At 39.3% G+C, this 24,650-nt stretch overlaps 1 protein-coding gene across 10 annotated transcripts in view; it reads left to right on the top strand.

Moving 5' to 3' along the window:
- Nucleotides 1-24,650, top strand: part of PLEKHG5 (pleckstrin homology and RhoGEF domain containing G5) — a 244,111-nt gene that overhangs the window by 207,833 nt on the left and 11,628 nt on the right. For 9 of the 10 annotated variants that reach the window (XM_075190134.1, XM_075190132.1, XM_075190131.1 and 6 more), the window contains 2 exons: nt 17,853-18,026; nt 23,547-23,717. In XM_075190134.1, coding sequence (XP_075046235.1) covers nt 17,853-18,026; nt 23,547-23,717 — 345 coding nt within the window. Of the gene's footprint in view, nt 1-14,250; nt 14,384-17,852; nt 18,027-23,546; nt 23,718-24,650 lie in introns of those variants that run through there. The other variant, XM_075190137.1, reaches the window with a different exon arrangement.

Here is a 24,650-nt window from a genome sequence, read left to right as displayed (position 1 = left end):
GCTGTCATTTGATCTACCTTTAAACACTGGACTGAACTTTGTGTTACAATGTAGTGCGAGACTTAAATAATGCAAATATTGTGCACATAGGGAAGTATAGTGTAGCCCTCTGATACCCCCACGCTGTGCAGACCGTACACTGTCTGAGGGGTATATCAGTGTCGTAACTAAGGGGCTGATTTATCCAAGGATGAAAGACCCAATGGGGGCAGAAATGGAAGTCTAAGGTTCTCCAGCTTTTGCAGACAAAGGCTTCACAATGCCTTTCCATATAAATTTGGTAGCTGGGGAGATATGCCGTGGTATAAGTGCCTGACAGCCTGATTGGACCAAGGGCGGTACTCCTTCCCTCATGTTGTCAGTCGCCAAGCTCCTAAGAGTGACTGGAGAGACTGCCCTCTTCTTATAATCAATGATTGCAGAGCATTGTAGCTGGACTTACTGGGGAGGGACAGTGGAAGCAGTTGGGGGCTAGACAGTGAAGTGAGTACCCTCATCTCTGCCCAGGGGCAGACCTAGGCTTTTTTTTTTTAGGAGGGGGTGATTTTGCATAGCCATGCCCCTCCTTCATGGAGGACTATGATTGGTTGGTCGCAGTTGGTCCCGCCCCTATCCCCAGATTATCGGACCTCTCCACAGCAATTTTATGGGATTAGGTTTGCTGCTAGGTGGGGTGATTTGTCCCGATCGCCCCCCCACTCTGGCTCCGCCAGTGTCTCTGCCACCCCTAAAATTGTACCACCTGAGTCTGTGCACTATCTTTTATTGATTTAAGTTTAAATGGAGATATTCCTATTGCTGCAAGATGCCTCTTTCAGTACATATCTGCATATATTTTATTTGATTTAACTTGCTCCTTGGATTTTTTTCTCTTATAAGGCAGTATCCATGAGATCTACAGATTATATGAATATAATGCACATCATAGTAAAATAAAGGAACCAGGAAAATAAAATATATTGTTCAGTGTTAACTGGACATTCCGCTGCACCTGGTTACTTAGTACAGTATTCCCTCGTCATTACATTGGACATCTCCTGCCACATGTTTAGGACAGTGCTCTGATGGGATCTGATACTGGTCACAAAGATGAGGATGCAGTCATTTGAGCTACTGTGACCTCACTGCACCTGCCCTGTGTATGAAATAAGCAATCCATACTGTACATTTCTACAATGCAAAAACAAAATATAAGAGCGCTAGTACCAGATAATTATAATAATTATATACAATTTATTACTTATTAAAATGTTGCATCTTGACAAATTCAGAACTCCATATCGCTCAACATGGCTGACATTACATGATAAAGTCCAAAATTTGTGAATGGCTATTCATATAAATATCAAATGATCGCATAAAGCCTGCCTAGAAATGGTCAAAGTACAGCTATAGGGTAATTAGTTCATAGATCTCAATGGCCTGAAGTAATATGATGGTATCCAGTTAATGAATAATGAGCTTACCAAGTCAAATAGAATTATATAGCACAGTGGCCTTGTGGTTAGCACTTCTGCCTCACAGCACTGGGGTCATGAGTTAGATTTCCGACCATGGCCTTATCTGTGTGGAGTTTGTATGTTCTCCCCGTGTTTGCGTGGGTTTCCTCCGGGTGCTCCTGTTTCCTCCCACACTCCAAAAACATACTAGTAGGTTAATTGGCTGCTATCAAAATTGACCCTAGTTTGTCTGTCTGTGTGTGTATGTTAGGGAATTTAGACTGTAAGCTCCAATGGGGCAGGGACTGATGCGAATGAGTTCTCTGTACACTATTGAAGGGACAGACCCCCAACACAGTTGTAATGTGATGAGGATCTCCGTTTCTATAGTGTAAGTCAGCCCGCGTCTTATCTCAAATTCTGGAAAGCACAAGTACCATCCAAATTCAAACAATCTAAAATGTCAGGACAATCGTAGCAATAAAAAGGCCAAACTCAGATAACCGTACGGTTCGATCACAGCTCGTCCGTGTCCCTGGCGCGTTCCTCCGTCCTTTTTGCAGGTGGTTTAATGGGAGGTAAGATAATTATCAATTAGAAGAGCAAGGTGAACATATATAATTACACCTTTAATTTATATTCATGTCAGATATCTGCATTACTCTTTCTCTAAAGCGATATTGACAGCAATGGTTCTAGTTTCCTGAAGTGTCTACTGGGAAATTCCCAGACCTGCCAGTAACACACTTGGCCATGTGTTGATGTGTGAACAGGTATTAACATCTGCTTCAGCACTATGTTTTCATTGTAACACAATGTTTACACAGACAATCTTAGAAGATTATGTGGTATATTGTAACTTTACTGTTGATATTGTGCATTAGACTTTTTAAAAAACGTTTGAAAGTGATGTCATTAAGTGGGTGAGGCCTGTTTTCTTTAGATGAGTACATATAAACAAACTGAGGTTACAGATTAAGCAATCTCAAAACACGTACGCTTAAGAAACCGTATAAGAAGCCTAGTTACCTAAAAGTGTCGAAATAGAATGGGGGAAGGGATTGAGAGAAGGGAGCATAATTTCCATGTACGTGTGTATATGTATATATAGGTGTGTGTGTGTGTGTGTGTGTGTGTGTGTGTGTATATGTGTATATGTGTGTGTGTGTGTGTATATATATATATATATATATATATATATATATATATATATATATATTAGTGTATATTATAGATATTAAGGCAGAAATCTCACGTAGGAGGTTTTATTCCTTAAGTACCGTTTAAGCTTGCATCTGCCTATCTACCCTACTACAAATCTTTCTCTCTCTCTGGTTGGCAAACAAAAATGGCTGCCAGACACAGTCCATCTGCTACACAGGCTCACAGCTCTCAGCATGTCATGTGATGGCTGAGGGGTGAGAAGGAGGATGTCACAGTGCAGACAGAGCTCGGAGGGTCATTCCAAAGCCCCTCTGCTCACTATATCATGTGACTGTGGCTGCCATGGTAGTCCAAAATAGTAAATCATTAATAGCAGCCTGAAGGAAATAAACAAGGTAAAATGGTAAATACTAACTTTTAGCCTGCCACAGCGATTTATGTAAAAAGAAACAAAAAAAAACCCCTGGTTTTTTGGGGGGTTTTTTGTCATTGGATTGCAATTTTTAAAATGGGATATTTGCACAGAGCAGGTTTGTATTCACAGTTACATGCATCATCACTATCCTGTGTTTCTGTCATTTGTATCTTTTTGAGAAAAGTAAAACCAGAACTTATCAGCAAAGCAATAAATAGATGTGCCCTGGTTTCCACGGAGAATGAATAACACATGAGCAGTCCACAACGTGTTGTATGATAATTACACCGTATATCTGTCAGTATGGCGTTCTGAGCACTAAAAGTATCAAAGGTGAATCATGGCATTAAATCCTTAGTTAGTCATTGCATTTAGTGGCAGTTCACTGAGAAGCTCGCTCCCAAGGAAGAGAGAGGGAGGTTGGATTAGCATCTCCAGAACTGTAAATGGGAACGACTGGACGGATATTCCTTATTTTCTATTTATTTAAGGCTAAATTTGGATAGTTAGAGGACAGATTCGGTTACCCCCGATGAAGATGTGACTCTTCCTGGTAATTGGAACATAAGTATCACATTTAAAATGAAAGGCCTGCGGACTAAGACGTGGAACGTCCAAGAGGAGAAGCCATACAGTTTTGCCGGAGACGGTTATCTGAAAAAAGTCAGCGCTTATAACTACTATCCCACCGCTGTCCTCGGCAGCAACGTTGAGATGGTGGTGGCGGCGGGACTGGTCGCCGCAAGGATTCAGCTTTTTAGTTCTAACGCGGCCGCCAAGAAAAAAACAGACGACCGCGTACAGAATGGTAATCTGCCAAAGGATCCCCCGAAAAAGGTCGCCTTACCCGAGAAACCACCAGGCCAGAACTCTGAGGTATATAGAATATAGGTCAACTTGTCTGAGGCGTCTTCTCCTCTATAATGACTGTTTTGCATGGGTAGATTAATTACATCTAATTTAAATAAGCCTTTAATAAAACACATAGTTACTAAATAAGCTTTATAGAGCTTTAAAGAAGTAAATAAAATATGTATACGTTGGGTCAAAGTGCAATATTCGCTGCCCCTTCTCTATACTAATGTAGTGTGCCTCTGCTAGTAAATATTTTTATTTTTTTTGGGGGGGGGGGGATATTTTATAACAGGTTACACTTTCAGATCATGTCTAAAACCTGACACATTTGGTAACAAACCTGTTTGTCGTGTTGTTTACCGGAGGTTTGCAAAGCATGCTGGGACATGTAGCTCAGTAGTAAGCCCAGGCCACATTGCAGATCGGTGGTGGCAAATCTGCTGCTGTAGAACTACTGGTCTCAGCATGCCCTGCCAACCAAAGGCTCGCTTAATAAACAATTACGTTTGTTGGAGGATTCCACTATAATACTGGTATTTTATGTTTGTACAAAACATTTATTGTATACACAGGATATTGTACTCTCCTACTATAAGGATATATAAGGAGTACAGCAGCCTTGTGAATGCTCAATGCCACAGATTGACACAGAACTCACTGTTCATACAGATATTATTTACATGTTTATACATATATCGGCTCCTCTTGTGTATTATATTTAATTATATACCAGAGTATAGTAATATTTCATATCTACACGTTGATATCCAAATAAGAAAAAAAAAAACTCTGCTCCTAATAGTGCGAGATGAGTGTGACAATGAAATCTTGTGTTAAATAACCGAATATATTGGTTTATTAGAGGTTAAAGGAATCCAAGTTTCACTTTCAGTCGGCAGCAGAACTGCTCATCGTCTAGTGTGGCTAAAGGTTATCCATTCAAACAGTGATTGTTAATATATTGGCAAACATTGGAACCATATCTGTAATCCCGTTTGCCATTTACTTTACTTAATTTATAATCAATATCAGAATACATGGCGTGAAATAAAAACGTATCATAATAAGCAGATTAATTTAATTGAATATTCATAGTTGCCAACTTTTTCTTTCCTGGGGGGCTGGGTGCCGTCCACACATTATTTCTGCCCTGCCTCCGTGACACAGCGACATAACTTGTAATTTCACCGTGGGGTAAAAGATTTTAACTTAATGCTGGCGATCATGTCCAATTCATTCAATTTAAGCAGGTGCAGCTAACAGCAACTCTGATGCTGTTAGCTGCCCTGTTGTCAGTGCAGGCACGGTGCATAGCGTGCTGTTTTAGTGAAGAGGTCTCGTGAGACTGTGACAAGGTCTCACGAGACTTCCTCACTCACCAGCGCGCTGCGCATTGCGCCCGCACTGACAACAGGGCAAGAAGACAGAAGAGGTGCCGCCTGAAGGCTGCAGCGAAGAGTACCAGTATGTATGGGGGGAGCAGAGGTGATACACTGGGGCTGATGGTAAGAATATTGCTTAGTAAAACCTTCCGAGCATTCTGTAATTTTTTCATGAACATTTGGCCACTGGGTGTCGCTATACAGCACGATCCTTGAAAACATCTAGTTAAATACAAAACCAGGTGCGCCAAGGAAACCATCCGTAGTAAATAAATAAAGTAAAATTAAAATAAAAGATGGTGGGCTACGTCTAAAATGCAAATAGTATTTTATTATAACCAATATAAATAATAATAATAATACATAAAACTCGAATAAGCCACCAACAGTGAAATAGTATAAAAACTGCCTCTAAAAGAGGATATCTTTATGTATAGTATTATGCATATCTGCAAATGCAGAAATAACAATAAATTTAGATAATCAACATTTATAATCTGGAGACTAAAGCTGGGTACACACTACAGGGTTTTCGTCCAATAAACGGCTCAATCAGCCGACATACGACCTCTAGTTCAAAAGTCGGGTCAGTGTGTGCAGTGACACGATGGTCGAAAGTCTGCCCAAATGGACGATTGTCGCCTCATTTGGTTGGTTGTACCGTTCATTATTTTCGTTCCAAACTCGTTTCCGTTGTGTAGTGTGTATAAACTTCCGACCGATCCACAACAGTGAGTACGAAATTACAATCATTGCTCACGACAACATGGCTGTAAAAAGTCGCTAAAGGGACGTCCGCTCTTTCCTTTATCGTCTAAAACAAGGCTAGTGTGTATGCAGTCCATGGACCGAGCGATCGGACCATCAATCGCATGTAAAATCGATCGGCATAAAAAGTTGGTGGAAAATTCTATAGTGTGTACCCAGTTTAACTCACAGATGTAAGAAGCACAGTGTGGGGCCAAACTTTGTAAACAAATGATCATAAATCCTGATTTGCATGGATAAACCAAGGATAACAATAGTACTGAAAATCGGTCAACAGATGACCATAAAGGGTGTAAATAGAGCAGTCTGACCCAGAAATAGCGGCACCTGTAATTAGTGCTAATAGCACCTCCTGATCCAGTTATTATATATAATAAATAAGGTAAGGTGTTGTGTATAATCATAGCGCCCCTTATGTTCATAACCTTTCTGGTGCAGGGAGAGGGCGTCCAGGCTGTTAGGGAGAATCCTTCCCCTATAGAGTTCTAGAAGCCGAGGGAGATGCTAATTGTCCCAATCCGTTGTGCTCCTGTTTGTAGGGGTGAAGGACGACTAATTAGCTTGTTTAAAAAAAAGAATTGTTATCCGATAGTATAAAGCAAGCCTGTCCAACCTGCGGCCCTCCAGATGTTGTGATACTACAAGTCCCAGCATGCCCTTCCAGTTATCAACAGGTTGTCTACTAGCAAAGCATGCTGGGGCTTGAAGTTTCACAACACCTGGAGGGCCGCAGGTTGGACAGGCCTGGTATAAAGTATCCAGTTTGTAGCTTTGAAGAGATCTGCCATTTCAGGCATGCACTTATCCTTGTCCAAACATCAAGGCGTGTATCTGCCGATTTTGTGAGTATCGTACGCAAATTGCGTATGAAGTGGGACGTACACCAGTAAACACAGCAATGTTCTCACTGCAGCTACATACGCAAAGGACACTTTCTACAGCCTACCATTTCAGGGAATGAACGGGGTGGAGAAGGGCTGTTCCCTCGTACTCCATGTACAGTAAAGGGGGCGGCAAACGTGAGCGCACGCAGCCACATCCGAATAAAGCTGTGGGCGTCTCTCAGATACTTGTTTTTTTGTGCCGCTTCTCTTTCTCCAGCTACAGGGCTAGTCTAAGTCCTGATCACTAGTGATGACAGTCTCGCATGCATGCTATAACATGTGTTTGCAATCAGGAGCAACTGTAAAAAGTTATTCTATGTTCAGTAGACATTAAGATCATCCTAATGTATTTCATGGAGTAAAAAATATAAACTTTTGTTTTGTTTTTAATTTTTTGGTCATTAATGATTATTTTATTAACTGGTGACATTAATTCAATATTTTTTTTGTTTTTTCGTGAATGTATAATTCACATGGGTGTTGGACGTATCCCGCAGTGTCTTGTGTAGCAGGCGTCGTCCGGGAGCTGCGGGGGGAGGTGGGCGTGTGGGGGGTGAGGCCAAAATGACGCAGTTCTCGGCGGGGCCAAATGCCGCTTTTCTCAGGTACTCGCAGCATTTTGAATTTAATTCTGGCCACTTCACTAGGTAGTGGGCAGATGCAAGGAGGCTGCCATACTCTCCTGGGAGTCCGGGAGACCCACCCAGAATCCGGAAGTCTCCCAGACATTCCGGGAGAGTTGGCAAGTATGCGTTAGACAGTGTTCTATGTGTTGTAAAGGGGATGGGCTTAGTGGCTAGGAAGGTTAATCTAGTACAAATTATCACAGTAACTTTATGGAGCAGAGACAGTCCTGTGATTGAAATATTGGTCTTTGTGGCAGAAGACTGGCTCCAAGGACGGGTTACAGATCTGTGTTACTTTCCACCTTGTTTAGGTTCCTGTAGTTACTAAGCAAACTCTGAGACACGAAGTCTAAAATAACAAGAGGTTTTACAGCAAAACATTGGTACTTCGAGGAGTCTGTTACGTTGCTAGTACTTATATCACCGGTATGTCACATAGACCGTCTCAGAGTCCAGTTGTTTTATATCCGCGTCTGCCTAGAACTCAGTATATCAGGGCTGTCCTATCAGCAGCCTTGGCTTATGAATGAGCAATACAGTACTTTTTTTTTGGGTAGCCCACAGGCTCTCCTATAATAACCTGCTCAGACTGTATGGTGACCTCATTATAACGTGTCTTTTGACATTAGTCATTATATGTGTTTTATGTAAACAAGCCCTGTTTCTCTGTGTCACATGATCTGTTCTAGAAAAAAATCTGATTAAATTATAGGACACTGAAGACAAAACACAACCAGATATGAGAATCCCCTCATACAAGCCAATTGTTTTAGTGAAATCTGGCCTCAAATTTAGTCATGTCAATGCAAAACGTCACTAGCACTGCTCCTAGTCCATTATATTGCTTAGATGAACAAAAATGGGTTAATGAGAAAAGCATTATTAATTAGCTCATGAGAATAATACGCATACTAAAATAGTAGCCATCACAAAAGTCATGTATAACACAAACCTATACATACTGAAACACAACATGCCCACATTTAAGTTTTTGATTAAACAATCTTAAATTGGTTACATATGAAAATGACAAAGTGGGATTAGTGAGGGAGAAAAACATTAATGACAAAAGATGGGTTTTTTTTGCTTAACTTTTTAAAGTAGTTTTAACAGATCAAACATATATAAATATCTGTATATGGAGAACTGATTGTTGGATTCAAATTTTACTTTTTCTGTGGAATCTATTATATGGAGAAGCATTAATATGGAGATTGTCTGTGGCTGACTCTGAGTTAAATTGTATTTGCATTTCAGGGATTAGATGTAATAAAGCTTCTAAAAAAAAAAAGAAGGAAAAATCTAGGTGTTGCCCGTAGCAACCAATCAGATTCTAGCTATCATATATCTAGTACACTCTAGATTCTAGAGTAAACTAGATATATGATAGCTAGAATCGTATTGGTTGCTATGGGCAACACCTCCAGTTTTCCTTTTTAGAAGCTTGGCTTTGTTTTTAAATGTTATGCTTTAATATTAGGCCATATTGAGCCTAAATGGCCTGTACATTATCAGTGAAAATATATATATATATATATATATTGTAAACAAGCAAGAAATGTCTGTCATCTACTTTCATGCTTGCATTTTAAATGATTTTATACTTTATTTTCATGGTTTGCAGGAGCATTATTTACTTTTGGAAACAGGTGACTCGCCGAAGCTACAACAGTTTATTTCTGAAAAATGTGCACATTCCAGGCCCATTAACCTGTGGATGTGGCTTAAGCGTCCCCTTGTTTATATACATAGCAGAGCATGAAAAGAATATTTCCAGGGTGAGCATCAGTCATAACATGGAGGCCTTAGTCCTTCCATTAGGGACAAAGATAAACTGATAAGACCTGTCCAAGATTAACTGGTGATGCTGGAATCTCCCAGAGGTTTTGCAGACTCTGTGGAAAGATTATTTTTACCAGTTTATTTAAAGTGACTGATAATTTTGTAAATCTATTCTGCAAATTTTACAGCTACAGAAATGCAGTTTGTTTCATTAGACAAAGGCACACTGAGCTTTATTATTTTGGTTATTCTGCTTTTTTTATTTTATTGTGACCAGAAGGAGAGATGTAGCATAAAGCTGGTCGCAGATACAGCTATCCTGTCGCTCAGCCCAAGAGCCGAGTATTAGTGTCACTGTTCACAGGGCTGCCATTAGGAGAAGTAGGCAGCAGCCTAGGGCGACAATGGTTAGACGGCAGCTGCTGATATGAAGGAGAAGCAGCTATTTCTGAAGCTGTCGGCTGCTGCGCCTCAATTTTTTGTAAATTAATTGCTGCTCCTCATATTCAGTGATACTCTGGGAATAGGGGGCTTGGCGGTGATGTCATGGAACCCGTGACATCACCAACAGCGTCACCAATCACATTGCCGACATCTGGGTTATAGCCGCCGTACCCGGTGGCTTTGGTCTTTTTTTAATGTCGGCAATGTGGTTGGCGACATTGTGTATGTTGCCAATCACATGGACGACATTGTCCACTTGTCACACAATGCAAGTGTCTGCATTTAGCCTGCCGACATTTATGTGTTGGCAGAATAAGTGCCGACATTTACAGTGTCGGAAAAATGTACGCCACCGGCTGTCACGGCCCGGTGCTACACTCCCGCTCTGAGGAGCACAGATTGCCAACCTCACCTCCTGGCCCTGACTGTTCAATTCACCCACGTCTTCCGACTGCCTTGGCCAACGTGCCCCATAGCGTTTGAAGGCTTTGCATTAGAAAAATTAATTTACCCTTTAAATTTGTTTGGATATTACATTTTGGGAACATTCTCACACACTGAGACACACACACACACACACACAGAAACACACACTGAGACACACACACACACACACACAGAAACACACACTGAGACACACAGCTTCTATACTCCTGATTATAACGTCTGTGTAATCTGTACTGTATTCCCAGAACAGCTGCCCTAAACCAGAGCCTTTTGTCTTCCAAGTGATGATGTGTGAAATTTGGAAAAGAAAATGATTCAAGAGACGGAGAAAAGCGACAAAGCTTTTTGACGATCTCCGTCTGAATGCAGGATCTGTGTTAGTAATGAACCATCTGTTTCATTAAAACAAGAAAGTAGCGGTGACCAGGAAAGTATTGCTTATTAATTATAATTCTGCAAATATGAGACATGTGGAAATATTTGGCAGTCTGTGTCTTTTCTCCAGCAAGCTCTGGGAATACGTACAGATAAACAACAGAACAAAGTAATTTTGTGTGTGTGTATATGTAAAGTATCTTGTAAAGTGTATCCTAGTATTTAGTGAGTAGTGATGTCATAATTTATATTTGGAGAGTAGTGATGTCACTCCCATAAGATACAGAGTACCGTGAATTGAATGTTTTCCATAGTTTAGTTCTGTGATATGTCTTACTCCGTAGTAATACAGGGTCGTATTTGGTACAAGACTCATCGACAAGTACATGCAGTCAGACTTTTAAATAAAAGATTCCAATTGGTATATTTATTAAACTACGTGTTTGAAAAAGTGGAGATGTTGCCTATAGCAACCAATAAGATTCTAGCTTTCATTTATTTATTGCATTCTACAAAATGACAGCTAGAATCTAATTGGTTGCTATAGGCAACATCTCCACTTTTTCAAACCCGCAGTTTAGTAAATCTACCCCCAGGTCATTTTACACAATAAGTCTGGTTGTCTGTGATGTGACCACAGGCAAGTGATCTCCAAATGACTGAATCTATTGATCAAACACATAGAGGGTCCAAACTTTACAGATTGGGGGAGTGCGGTGGGTAAACTGTTGATATGACATTCAGGAAGGGTCCTGCCTTTAGGGGTGAGTCCGCCACACTTGTAGACGTAATAAGAGCTGACGTCATGTCACGATGAACCAGTTGAGCTGAGATTACACAGCTTTGTCACATTGATTGACAGGATGACTTTGTCACGCAAGATTGACAGAGGGGATTAAATATGCTACTGTTATTTTAAAGGACACATGTTACTATAAACATTAGTCTGTTACTTTTAATGTAAGCAATCCTGCTGGGCTCTTTAGGGTTAATATCTGCATGCCGTTCAGGCTCTTTGCTTTTATTAGTGTGCTGCTAAAATTAGGTTTAGGAGACTTTTATTTGTCTTGTGTTGATTCCCCAGCTGCCTTTGTCTGTTGGTTTCAGTAGCCGACATCTGGGGACCACACGGGGCAGGAATTCTCAGTAGGAGCAGAATCACTGTATAGATTATTAGTAATCTATTAGTAATGCCTGGGGCATTGCAACAAAAATAGGCTGTCCTGTATTTATTACGAGAAGTAATAGCTCAGTGGTTAAAGGCGCTGACTAAGAGACTAACTAGTGATCCACTTTGAAATGCATGCATCTTCAATTAGCCTTCGGCTCACAAGGCACGCTGGGACTTTTAGTTCTACACCAGCTGGAGAGTCACAGGTTGCCTACATCTAACTTGTAGTTTAAAAAAAAAAAAAGTGGTGCTGTACCTGCCATAGGAAGCGTGTGACTCAGTGGTTAAATGTACTGACTCAATTAAATGACTGTCTGGTGACCTTTCTTGGAATGAGTGTATATATCCATAATAAAATGCTGAATGCTATATGAAAGAAAGAGGGAGTAACACCTTTCATTCTAGAGAAGTTCATTCAAAATCTAGGTATTTTTTTTTTTCAATATACTTAAACTGTTTAAATTATTTGCAAGTATATATTTGAACAAAACCTGTCCCTAGTAAATTCATATAGAATGAGCATATTGCCTTCCACCTATTTTGCTCTTTAAATCAAGGATTCGTTCTACATTATATGATAATGATAGGCTAAAAAACACAGGCTGGGGTGCAAATCAGTAATAGAAGAGGCCAAGACTGAATCTAGACAGCACAAAGAAAATACAAGTTCCTTGGGCCATGGCCTATTGAGAGGTACACAATGGGACATCAGTAGACGTGTTAACGTTCAGTTCAGTAAATCAGCAGGTGTATTCTCTTCATATACTTTCAGGAAACTATAGATCTGATAATGTTAAGTTGATTTAACTTGATTTCACAATGAAAAGAGGGTATTGTATGAGGTTATTGTTATGTATGTCCTGTACATGATTGGTGGTATTGAAGGTACTAATTGAAGCATCGGCAATCAACAGGAGAGAGTGTATTCACCTACCAGTGTATTCCACACTCTGGGGGTTGGAGAATTAGTACATTTTATACTTTTTTACACTTTTAAATTCCTTTTTAGGTGAAAATATGAAAACATATTATACGTAAGGTGATAAACAAAGCCACACACGTATTATAGAATCTATTTTCTAAATGCAAGTACATAACTACCCAGGCAGCATGTTGTGTTCCTGCACTTTAGCAGAAACACACTGTATGGGGTATATTTACTAAACTGCAGGTTTGAATAAGTGGAGATGTTGCCTATAGCAACCAATCAGATTCTAGATCTTTTATTTAGTACATTCTACAAAATGACAGCTAGAATCTGATTGGTTGCTATAGGAAACATCTCCACTTTTTCAAACCCACAGTTTAGTAGATATACCCCCTGATCATTCATTGTGGTAATTTTGTGGCCAAGCACACTGAAGTATTGGGCAAATTGTCCAATGTCATATACAGTAATATGTGGGCTTCCAAAAAAAAACCACAAAATCCACATATGCAAAAAGTACTTGTGTGCTAAAAATGACTTTTCTTAGTCCGCCTAGGCTAAACCAGAGAGAGGTATAAACCTGGCATGTTTACGGCCGCTAATCACTGCATGACTGGTAGAAACTAGCACAGGATTCCCGATGGCCAGAAAGTAAAGGACCTTAGATGACTAATTCATTGTATTTGATTCAACAAATGAGATGCACACAATGTCAACATGTATCTGTGTAGATATCTGTGTTCCCCTTGGTGTCTGTTTTGGACCTTGTTTACACCCTAAACTAGTCATGTCCAGACATGTTGTGGAACTGCCACCAGACACTGGCAGAGCATGCTTGCACTTGTAGTTGCACAACAGCTGGAGAAGCCTTAATACCTCTAAACTAAAGGGTACTGCAGTGCCAAGAACATGGCAGGGTATGCTTGGACTTGTAGTTCTACAGCAGCTGGTGAGCCACAGGTTTTGTGTTTTTATTTGTTGTTTTTTTTTACCTCTGCTCCAGATCTGAAGCAATCACTTGAAAATATGTAAAATGTTTATTAAACTTAATCAAGGCTGGGGTTTTGCTCTAATATATCATTTTTTAATGTTGTTGTTTTTTAAGCAGACTCCCATATAAACAATCTTCCTAATGAATTGATTTGCATAATGACCTGCTGGTAAACTGGCTGCACTACAATGTCTACAGTCATAGCTGGCCCTTGTCTCAGCAGCAAATGGACAGAGGTGTGAAGTATTCTCTGACTGCCCCAAAACACAGACTGCCTTTGATCTGAGTCCTCCACTGATGAATTGATGCAATCTGCCTGGCTGAACAGTGACAGGAGGGAAATTAGTTTTTTCACTGGTCACTCCTACAGCTCCTATAACTACCCCTCCTCAATCTCTCAGCCCTCAGAGTCTATGTTGGTGCAGGAGAGGACGGGGGTCCTGCTAGACCCCAAGTGTGAGACTATATCGTGATATATGGGACAATAACTGAGCACAGACCCCAAAACTCATCTATAGCTCTGCAGATTTATTTGTTAAGTTATTGCATTGATTTTTAATCTATTCCAAACCCTCAATTCTGCTTTTGAACTGTTGAGATGAAAGAAAAGTTCGTCGATATTGACACAGCAATGGGTAGACTGTCAGTCTGGAGGAGCTGGGATCGGCTCTCTGTAATAGATGAGGTCTTAGCGACGACAAATGATTTGGAGGTAAGTATTTGCTTTTTCTGCTGGGTTAAGATTACATGTAACAGATTTGGTTCTCTACAGATCACTAAGGGTAGAGCAGACTGTCAGTTGTCTTTGGTACCCAAATCCAGGGGGGCTCCTAAAATCGGGATATTGGAGCTTGCAGAATTTTTGTTTGTAACTTTGAATAACTATCTGAGATTATTTTTGTTTTATAAGGTGGGAAGTTGGACTTCCTAGCTTGTTTCATGTCTATCAAAAATGCATTCTAACAATGAGTATAATTCATATTTTTGGCACTAAATACACATATATTTTAAAGTTGCATCATTAAAACGCTGTTATTAGATATATTTTTGATATTTTGATTATTTTGCAGTTTTTGTACAACCTGAATGCTTCATATAGGAATCTATTTTTATACTTATATATACGTGTTAAAATATTTAATTTATGGCATTGTTTTTGTCTGGCAGGTTACTGAACTGGCCTCTGGTTCGTTGTAATGTGCATGCAGATTCATAATCTGGTGTAAAACAAATAAATGATCTGCCAATGCTGTTCCCTGTACTGATACCTGCTTTGAACAAGGCTGTGGAACGACAAGTCCCAGCATGCCTTGGCAACCAGAGTTGCTTAATGCTTTTGCAATAGTCTGGTCTATTATGCACCGATGATATCAGCTATCACCTGATAGGTGCATCAATTCAGTACATTTATTAATACACCTAGACCACTTTAAGATGTTAATGTACAGCCTTAGGCAAGGTGCTCTATTTGGTATTTCCCATGATGTGGTTTGGGGTATTGTGTTGCTTTTGTTCTGTAAAACAATGCTCTGTTTTGATTTTGGTTCGTATGTTTTGTCCGATAATGGAGGCATGAGAATCAAAATAACTTGTGCTGTAATTAGGCAGGAAATGGTGAACTGTGTCACTCTGCAACATTCAGATGTGGATTGCAATCTATGTTTATCTCCCCCCCCCCCCCCTGGATGTGTAAAGGGGGGGCACCATAAATTGTCTGGCTAGGGTTACATAATGTTTGTTTTAGTAAACATGAACTAAGAGACAAGTGTGTGTGTTTTTCTGATCCCGGTGACTCAGTCCAGAAGTTTGAAGACCCTCTGGAATGTTTTGTATTCAATTGGAATTTGGGTACAACCTTTTGTAAAAAAAAAAAAAAAAAAAAGACCTTGCACAGATCACCCTGTTGCCTACACAAATTTGGGTTAAGCATCTCAAATTTTTGCACCAGTCGGTAGCAGGTTTTTTTTTAATGTAACAAAGCAAAGCTTTGATTTTAGTTCCTTTAAATGGGAACCAAACGTCAACGTTAATAATGCCTTAGTCACCAATAGGCATTTACCCAGCTGTCTGCTACACGATGCCATCTCTCTAAAATAATATATATTTTTTTCTGAATGTAGTTTCCTGTAGTGTGAGTTAAGTGCCCCTCTTTGGCCACTTGCAGTGTTGGCAGACATAGCTCTAGTGGTACCTGGCGACTGGCAGTATGATCTGTCCTGCATTAAATTGGAACGTTATAATATGTCCTGCATTAAATTGGGAACGTTAAGATATGTCCTGCATTAAATTGGAACGTTAAGATATGTCCTGCATTAAATTGGAACGTTATGATATGTCCTGCATTAAATTGGAACGTTATGATATGTCCTGCATTAAATTGGAACGTTATGATATGTCCTGCATTAAATTGGAACGTTATGATATGTCCTGCATTAAATTGGAACGTTGGTGATCTTTAGATCAGAGATGGGCATCTTGTGCCTGTATATGTGGGGTTGTAGAAGAAATTGCATTCTTTTCTTCACCTGCTCCTAATCCCCGATGGGGTTAAACATACGGCAGCATTGCTCATTATCACAGGCTTCACGCTATGAATTACAACACAGTGTTCAGCACCAGCTGCTGCACCCGTCTCCCCACCCACCCCATGCAAATATATACAGCCTGCTTTTCTTAAAGCTACAGAGTCAAATTAGGAAGAAGAAAAAACTAGCAATGCAATAGCAATGGATCACCCAATACACATAGCAGCCGTGCAATCTGCCTTTTTATGACCATTAACTTTCTGATGGGTATTGACACAAGAGTCATCTCTGTGTATCCTCCTTTCAGTTGGGCTTTAAAATAAGATATGGGATTTAATATTAATTGTAAGGGAGGGTAGCAGGGCAGTCCTCATTCTCTGCCAGAGAGTTGTCTGTGTAGCACTGTACAGACTTCATGAAACATAATGCTGTTTATTCAGTTTTTGTGGCTATCAATGTCCAGGGAGAGGTAAGTAAACGCTTCTTCATATAAAAACCCCATCCTGTGTGTTTTTAATTATTATTTTTGTATTTTTTGTATTCTTTCAAAATATGTTTTTATTGTTGTGGCTTTTTCTAGCTATAGAGATAAGTATCCTACTCTTTTGCTCTAATTTAAAAGATGGATCTGTTTGCTTGATTTGTATTACTTATTTGGATAAAGTATTATTATATTTAATTCGTATGATCCTATTTGATTCTATGATATCACGTTGGGAACAAATAATACATTGCATATATAGTGCTACCACATTTCAGGAAACTAAACTCCTTAATAACTTTGTGTATACCAGTGAAGTATTTTAATAGTGTTAATAAGTAGTATTCATTTTCTAAGGTACTAATATTATTTAAGCATTTGTAATAACATATATACATATTAATAATTTCTGTACATTGTCTGCTTGTATCAGTGTGGTACATTATCCTTCTTACCTCTCGGTCTGTATTACCCAGTATTGTTTTATTACTATGTTTATTCCCAAATGTAGAGCACTATGGACTTTAATGGCGCTGTATAATTAAATGGTGTTGATGATGATTGCCAGGAATCAGTGGGCTATTTGTGCGGCTAGATATAAATATTATATACAATACAGTCTGCGATTTAGATCGGTTGTATGTGGTGTTTATACAAATTATGTGCAATTTATTTTGCAGTATTGATCTACATCCTTAGATGACGTTCATATCTTGTCGGCTATTAGAATAACTTCTAGCTTAAAAACTCAACAAATAAACGCCAACTCTATAGGTGTTTTGCTGTGGTGTTGGTTACATCGAAGTGTGGTTTTAAAGGACGTATGTTTACACAATGGAGCTTGTCCCTGTCTTTGAGGAACATTGGACTGTGAATATCCCAATGTGTTGATGCCAGGATGGACCAGGAGCGTTTATAAAACCTTATGATTAGGGATTAGGCAGCTACAGAAACCTGCAAGTGAGGGTTTTGGGAGTTGCATCTTTTGTCTGAAGAAGACCCGTGTAACCCTGTGCCTTGTTTGTATATGGTTACAAGGAATTTTTAACTCTCCCGAAACCTTCTTATTAATGCTTAGTTTAGGTACTGAGGGATTGCTAGGTACAGCCAGCCATAGCGGCTAGTAGTGACGCCTATAGAATATCTCATTCTCTCTGTTTGCCCTTTGTGTTCAGGCTCCCGGGAGAAGGAGGAAGAATATGACTGAATTCCTCGGGGATGCCAGTATTCCGGTGCAAGATTCCAAAGAGAATTTCAGCTCACTGCCAAACAACGACACCTGGAAGAACCGGGCGGCCAGCCGCTTTAGTGGATTCTTTGGAGCCGGCACTACGGGTCCATTTGGAAAGGTGACGTAGTTTCTTGTATTGTTATCGTATATGTTTTATCTCCTTACTAAGAATGTAGGTACGTTAACTTATATATTTACGTAGAATTATTTAGTTATATAATTTAACATTTATATGATAGTGGAATTAAAATATCTATCTATATCTATCTCTCATTTCTATCTATATCATAGCTTTCTCTTATCTATATATATATATATATATATATATATATATATATATATATATATATATATATATCTATCCACTGATCTCTTATCTATCCATCGATCTCGTATTTATCCATCGATCTCGTATTTATCCATCGATCTATTATCTGTCTATCAATCTCTTATCTATCTATCGATCTCTTTCCTATATCAATCTATCTTCTATATTTATCTATCTTATAGATCTATCTCCTATATCTATCTCTCTATCTCTCTCTATCTCTCTATCTCTATCTATCTCTCTATCTTTCTCTATCTATCTATCTCCTATATCTATCTATCTATCTATTTATCTCCTATATCTATCTATCTATCTCCTATATCTACCGTATCTATCTCTATCTATCTATCTATCTATCTATCTATCTATCTATCTATCTCCTATATCTATCTATCTATCTATTTATCTCCTATATCTATCTATCTATCTATCTCCTATATCTACCGTATCTATCTCTATCTATCTATCTATCTATCTATCTATCTATCTCCTATATCTATCTCTCTATCTCTATCTATCTCTCTATGTTTATCTATCTATCTATCTCCTATCTCTTTCTCTCTCTATCTCTCTACCTATCTATCTCTATCTATCTCTCTATCGCTATCTATCTATCTATCTCTATCTCTCTATCTCTATCTCTCTATCTATATCTATCTCTCTATCTATATCTATCTCTCTATCTATATCTATCTCTCTCCTTTATCTATCTCTCTCCTATATCTATCTATCTTATAGATCTATCTATCTCTATCTCTCTCTATCTCTCTACCTCTATCTATCTATCTATCTATCTATCTCCTATATCTATCTATCTATCTATCTATCTATCTCCTATATCTATCTATCTTATAGATCTATCTATCTATCTCTTCTACAAATGATTCAGCCACACCTCAAAAAGAATCTAACAACACATTTGCATAGTAAAATTAGGCAGACCTAAAATTCTAAGAGTGTTATATGATAACGCTGTGTCCTGTGTAATAAGATTGTGTGGAAACCAAGGATTTGGGTTTGGTTGGGATAATCCTAAACATATAGGCAAACTCTTGTTAAAACCCCCTAGGATCCTGCCAAATCTGTTAACCAATCCTGGATTTAGTACAGCCAATTATATAATAGGTTCTTAGTTATGTCAGTTCTTATAATAGGTGTTTTGTGAGGTCATTGCTTTATAGCATATTAGTACATTTTTATGGAAGAATATATCCCTTATTTTATGTAGCGCCCTAATATATAAGTAAATAAATGAATAAACAAAGGTGCATTAATGAAAAAGGAGATTACAGTAGGTGTAAAGGATGTCAAATATATCAGGAATGAAGTCTGTAACCCAAACAGCTTACAATCTGGAGTATGGTATGTTCTGTATGAAGTCCGTTTGGACGTGCAACGTTCTAATGGGCTTATGTGACCACAGGATACCTCTGTGACTTCTACGAACTTGCTTATAACTTGCACATTATTATACATCATCATCATCATCATCATCATCATCATCATTTATTTATATAGCGCCACTAATTCCGCAGCGCTGTACAGAGAACTCACTCACATCAGTCCCTGCCCCATTGGAGCTTACAGTCTAAATTCCCTAACACACACACACAGAGACAGAGAGAGGCACACACAGACTAGGGTCAATTTGTTAGCAGCCAATTAACCTACCAGTATGTTTTTTGGAGTGTGGGAGGAAACCGGAGCACCCGGAGGAAACCCACGCAAACACGGGGAGAACATACAAACTCCTCACAGATAAGGCCATGGTCGGGAATTGAACTCATAACCCCAGTGCTGTGAGGCAGAAGTGCTAACCACTACGCCACCGTGCTGCCCAAAGATACATTACAAAGATAGCGGAATCCACGCAGACTGCTCCACCTGCTCTGACATTATTAGTGTAAAGGTAAATACACCTGGGACTCCAGTCAAGTGTTGGGATCACCGGTCCGTTTGGCCACCCATTATGTGTTGCCAAGTTGGACGAGATGCCGTCATTTGCCTCTTTGATCAAGCGTTTGGCTCTCTTACGGCTTTATTGCGTCATGTTGACGCGGTTGTAAGATGATGGCGCAAACATTTGTATTTTTTTCGATCACATTAACCATGCTTAGGATATTGGCACCATTCGGTACCGCAGTCATTTTGGGGACACAAAACGGATCCATATTGAGACCACTGCATTTTTGTAGCGTTTGTGACCAGCTTCCAGTAAACTTTAAATTGTTCCACTATTTTTTTTTTTACCTCATTATCTAGCTAATGGTAATTTGTGCAGCCGGCCATTGGTATGCTAACAAGACTGTTTAGAAAGTGTTGAAGAATATGTCCATCACTGTTGATTGCTAATGGATTGAAATAGAACCAGCAGCACTTTTAATTGAAGTGACTGTGCAGACACATTGTGAGGAGGTGACGTTTCAAGTGAAACCAGTTAGGGTCTAAGTAACACACCAGATTTATCATGTAGTGCAAACAGGTCTATGTTTTCTTTAGCTCGGTGCGTTTATTCAATATCATGCTAATGTTCTGCCTAGAACAGAGCGAGGCAAGGGTGGGTCTCTGACTGCGGCAGGACTACAAGTTCCAGCATGCTATGCAGCCTCTAGTTTGCAATTCCTCAACACCCACCAGTTGTCTGAACCAGAAGTAGACTGAATTAATTTGCTTCACTACATATAATTTGAAAACACGAACACGTTTTCTCTAAATAAAATACTAATCATGACTTCTTTACCCCGCTTGTGGGAGGGCAAACTATGCAGGTGTCCCTAAAATGGTTTAATATTGTCCTCGAAATACCTGGAACATCCAACTGCTCAATAATCACAAAAAATCTTGCACAGTGTTGGAGATACATTTTTAATGATGGTGAAACAATGTGTTTTCCCACAAGAAGTAGTTGGATGACTTGAATTAGATGTAATATTTTTATGTTGTCATAGAAGCTGTCGATCAGGCCTATTTAAGGCACATTTGGGTGTGGCTCACAAGTCAGCCCTTGCTAGATGTAAACACCTATACCTGGGGGGTGAGCGCATCTGATTTTAACTGCATTTTAATGGTATATAAAGCATATAGTTCAGTGTAGGACCTGCATATAATGAGGTGCCCTTTAAGCTGGGGTGCAGGCTTAAATGTTTTGATCAAACTATGAACCAATACCTCATGTTTTCATTTAGCTAGATATACACAGATATGCAGTGTAAAGGATAAGCGCTGACAACAACGGTCTTTCTGAGATGTCCTATTTTGTATTATCTGGGATATTTTAATCAGTATTAATACATGCTTGTTGCCTGATAGTGTAGTAGTTTAGGTAATATATCCTAAAACTAGCCAGCTGTTAGTAATATGCTTACGGGTTATATATAATGGTAAGACACGTCTGTATATAAATACCAAGGTCCTCAGTGAATGCAGTATTGATAAACTTCGGTCATATATGCCAAAATAAAACACTAGTTGTAAAGTATATTATGTTTTGTTTCCAAAGGGGAAATAAATTCTGTATTATTGTACGCAAGGGGCTAAATAGTTACAATAAACATTTACATAAACTTATAGCGATATTATAGGGCGGTGGCTCAGCGTTCTAGCCTTACAGATGCTTATAGTTACTTAAAGATGATGTACTACAACAATGGTTTAAAGGCATCGACACATATGAAATCCATACTACATTTTTGCCTCCACCTTTATGTACGAGTATTGTGTGTAAACTGTCTGCCGATCTGTAAATATAGACTTTCCGAGTATTGTTCTGCAGAGATGAATAGCCGTTTAGTCAAGGCTTGGCAGACTGATAGAATCGGTGCTTTGACCTCTTAATGCCTTTAAAAAATTATCTCTAAATTGGATGTTTGTAAAGGCACATTCTGGTCCTGTCCTCTTCAAGGCAGCTAAAAAAATTGCAGTGTTTGGTCACCAAAATCTGATCATATTTAATTGCGCTGCAAGGAAATATTAGTTTAGAAGATGACCCCCCCCCCATGGGCAGGTATTTGGGGTAATCAGTCATCTTGGGAGCGTTAAGGTCTCCCCCTTTACAATGTGATCTGGTTTTTAGAGCCAGCAACCAAACAACCGACTCTTAGTTATTTGTCTCCGTACATATGTGTCCAAATTGCTTCAGTGATCCAGTCGCCCGGCAGTCAGACCACACCGCTGGATTGCACTGAGTGTGCTCACCATTATCTGCACAGTCGGTTGTGTTTAAGCACTGTAAAGTGTAGTAGCATTATATAAATAAATGTTATTAACAATGTTCACCAAGTTGTAAATTCGGCAGTCCTCTCCCAAAACCTGGACATAAAAACCTTTTCTCACTTCCCTCTTACCAGAGTCTTTGAACTGCAAATGTCTGTTATTTTATTCAATTACATTTTCTCACATTTGGAAACAGGGCGACCATTTGTTATAGGATGATTTGACAAATGGTTTGTTTTCACAACAACACAACAAATTGTAGCATGGAAAAGTAACCACTTATTAGCATAATGAGACTTGGTGTCAATTACAGTCATACAAGTCTAATCATTTTGCCAAAGACTGTGATGAATTTGGATTTTTCTTTTTTAAATTGCGGATGTTTTTAGTCTGTCGCTTTAGAAACGTACCCATGTTAATAAATTAACAATAACCTCATAACAAATCCTTTACATATTATTAGTGTTATTTATTTGTTAAACCAACAGGATTAACCCCCCCAGGGCAAAATAAAGCCACAAGGATTAGTGATTTAGCACTATTATACTTTTGGAATTTTAAGATATTATTTCTTGTTACTATGCTGTTTGGCTGGCTCGACTTTTTTTAGTGTCATGTCACCCTGTCAATATTTCTGAGATGTCCGGGTAGCTCCCAATTGTCTAAGGCTCATTCAGTGTTTCGACCCTCGCCAGCTGTTGCTTTTATCTCGACGGTCCCACAGGCCCTGCCAAGTGTCTAAGCACGAGCCGCAGCAAGAGCCGCAGTAACGGCCTAACAAAGAAGGGAATCTGCTTGCTCCTAAAGTGGCACTGCTCCCCTGCTAATCGCATTAGCATTGAGGCTTCTCATTTGCATACATTAGCAGTAGCCTGCTTCCAGATACAAGGCTGTTAACCTGCGAGATGACACTTATGCACTCCAAGCTGGCTGGTCACACATCGTTGTCTTTTTATGCAATTGGAGATTTAAACTTCACTAAGAGTTGTTGACTATCCTGAACAGTTCCAGGTTCAAAAGACAGAGCTGCACGGTTTTCTATGTCCTTTACTTGGCATTTTATCTGTACTTATCTTTGTACTTATTTTCCTGTCTTAGGAGTTAGATAAAATGGAGCAGCTGGAGAGCAAGCTACACTCGTACACCATGTTCGGTCTTCCAAAACTGCCCCAGCAGATGCGTTTCGACCAGGATTCATGGGAAGAGGAGGAGGATGATACAAACCTCAGTCTTGAAGACAGCTGGCAGGAAATTATTGAGGTTCCGGAGGTAAAAATATAAAATAAAGATCCAATACTAATAATTTTAACGTTCATCTACTAGCTTTGTGATATAATCACGAACAAAGCGTGTAGCTTTTCTTTTAATGTAAATTAAAGGTATTGGTCAACAGCACACGGTAGAAGCAGCCATTACTGTTGGCTGAACCAATATTCAGCCTATCAATTCATTAGGAACTAGCGGGCTAACTGAGGCATGTAAAGCCTGGATGCATGGTGGTCCTACAACTCAAGAGGTTGGCGTGTGGCCCCATTGTGCATTGCACACCCTACACTCCTGTTATATATGCCAGTGGCTACGACCAATCACATTGATTATATATATAATATATCATAACGTGTATATAGTTACTTAAATATGTACTTTATTCCATATATCTCTTCCCTGTTCTTATTTAACCCAGGTCCTTTTCCCCATCCTAATTGCCTTGTATATGTCAGTCTTACTGGGGCAAGAAGACCCAACTAAGATTGAGGCAAGTTCCGCTAGTGGTGTAGACATCAACCTTTTGAGAACCACTGTTCTAGATGAATAGTTGGATTTTCTTGTCTTATGTATCCATACATTCTTTTAATTTTGGATTTTAGAGCACTTCCAAGGCATATTGTTAATGGCTGTGGAGTCTGGGTTTGCTGATCTAAAGCAGATCCAACTCTGGAGGTAAATGTTGGATGGTGGTAGAGCCTGTGTTGGCTGATCTAGACTATATCTGTAGCTAGAGGTTAATAGGCTCTAGTGGTAGAGCTAATCTAGAGCAGATCCATAGCTAAAAGTTAGTACAGAATGGTGTCAGCAGGGTTGCTGATTGAGAGCAGGTGCATAGCTAGAGGTTAGTGGTGATGAGGCCCAAGTTGCTGATCTAGAGCAGATCCTTAACTACAGTGTTAATGTTGTATGGTGATGGAGCCTGGCTTTTCTGAT

This window comes from Mixophyes fleayi, chromosome 11, assembly GCF_038048845.1.
Source record: "Mixophyes fleayi isolate aMixFle1 chromosome 11, aMixFle1.hap1, whole genome shotgun sequence".
NCBI lineage: Eukaryota > Metazoa > Chordata > Amphibia > Anura > Limnodynastidae > Mixophyes > Mixophyes fleayi.
The sequence above is the reverse complement of the archived record's forward strand: the minus strand, read 5'-3'. Positions and strand labels throughout refer to the sequence as shown.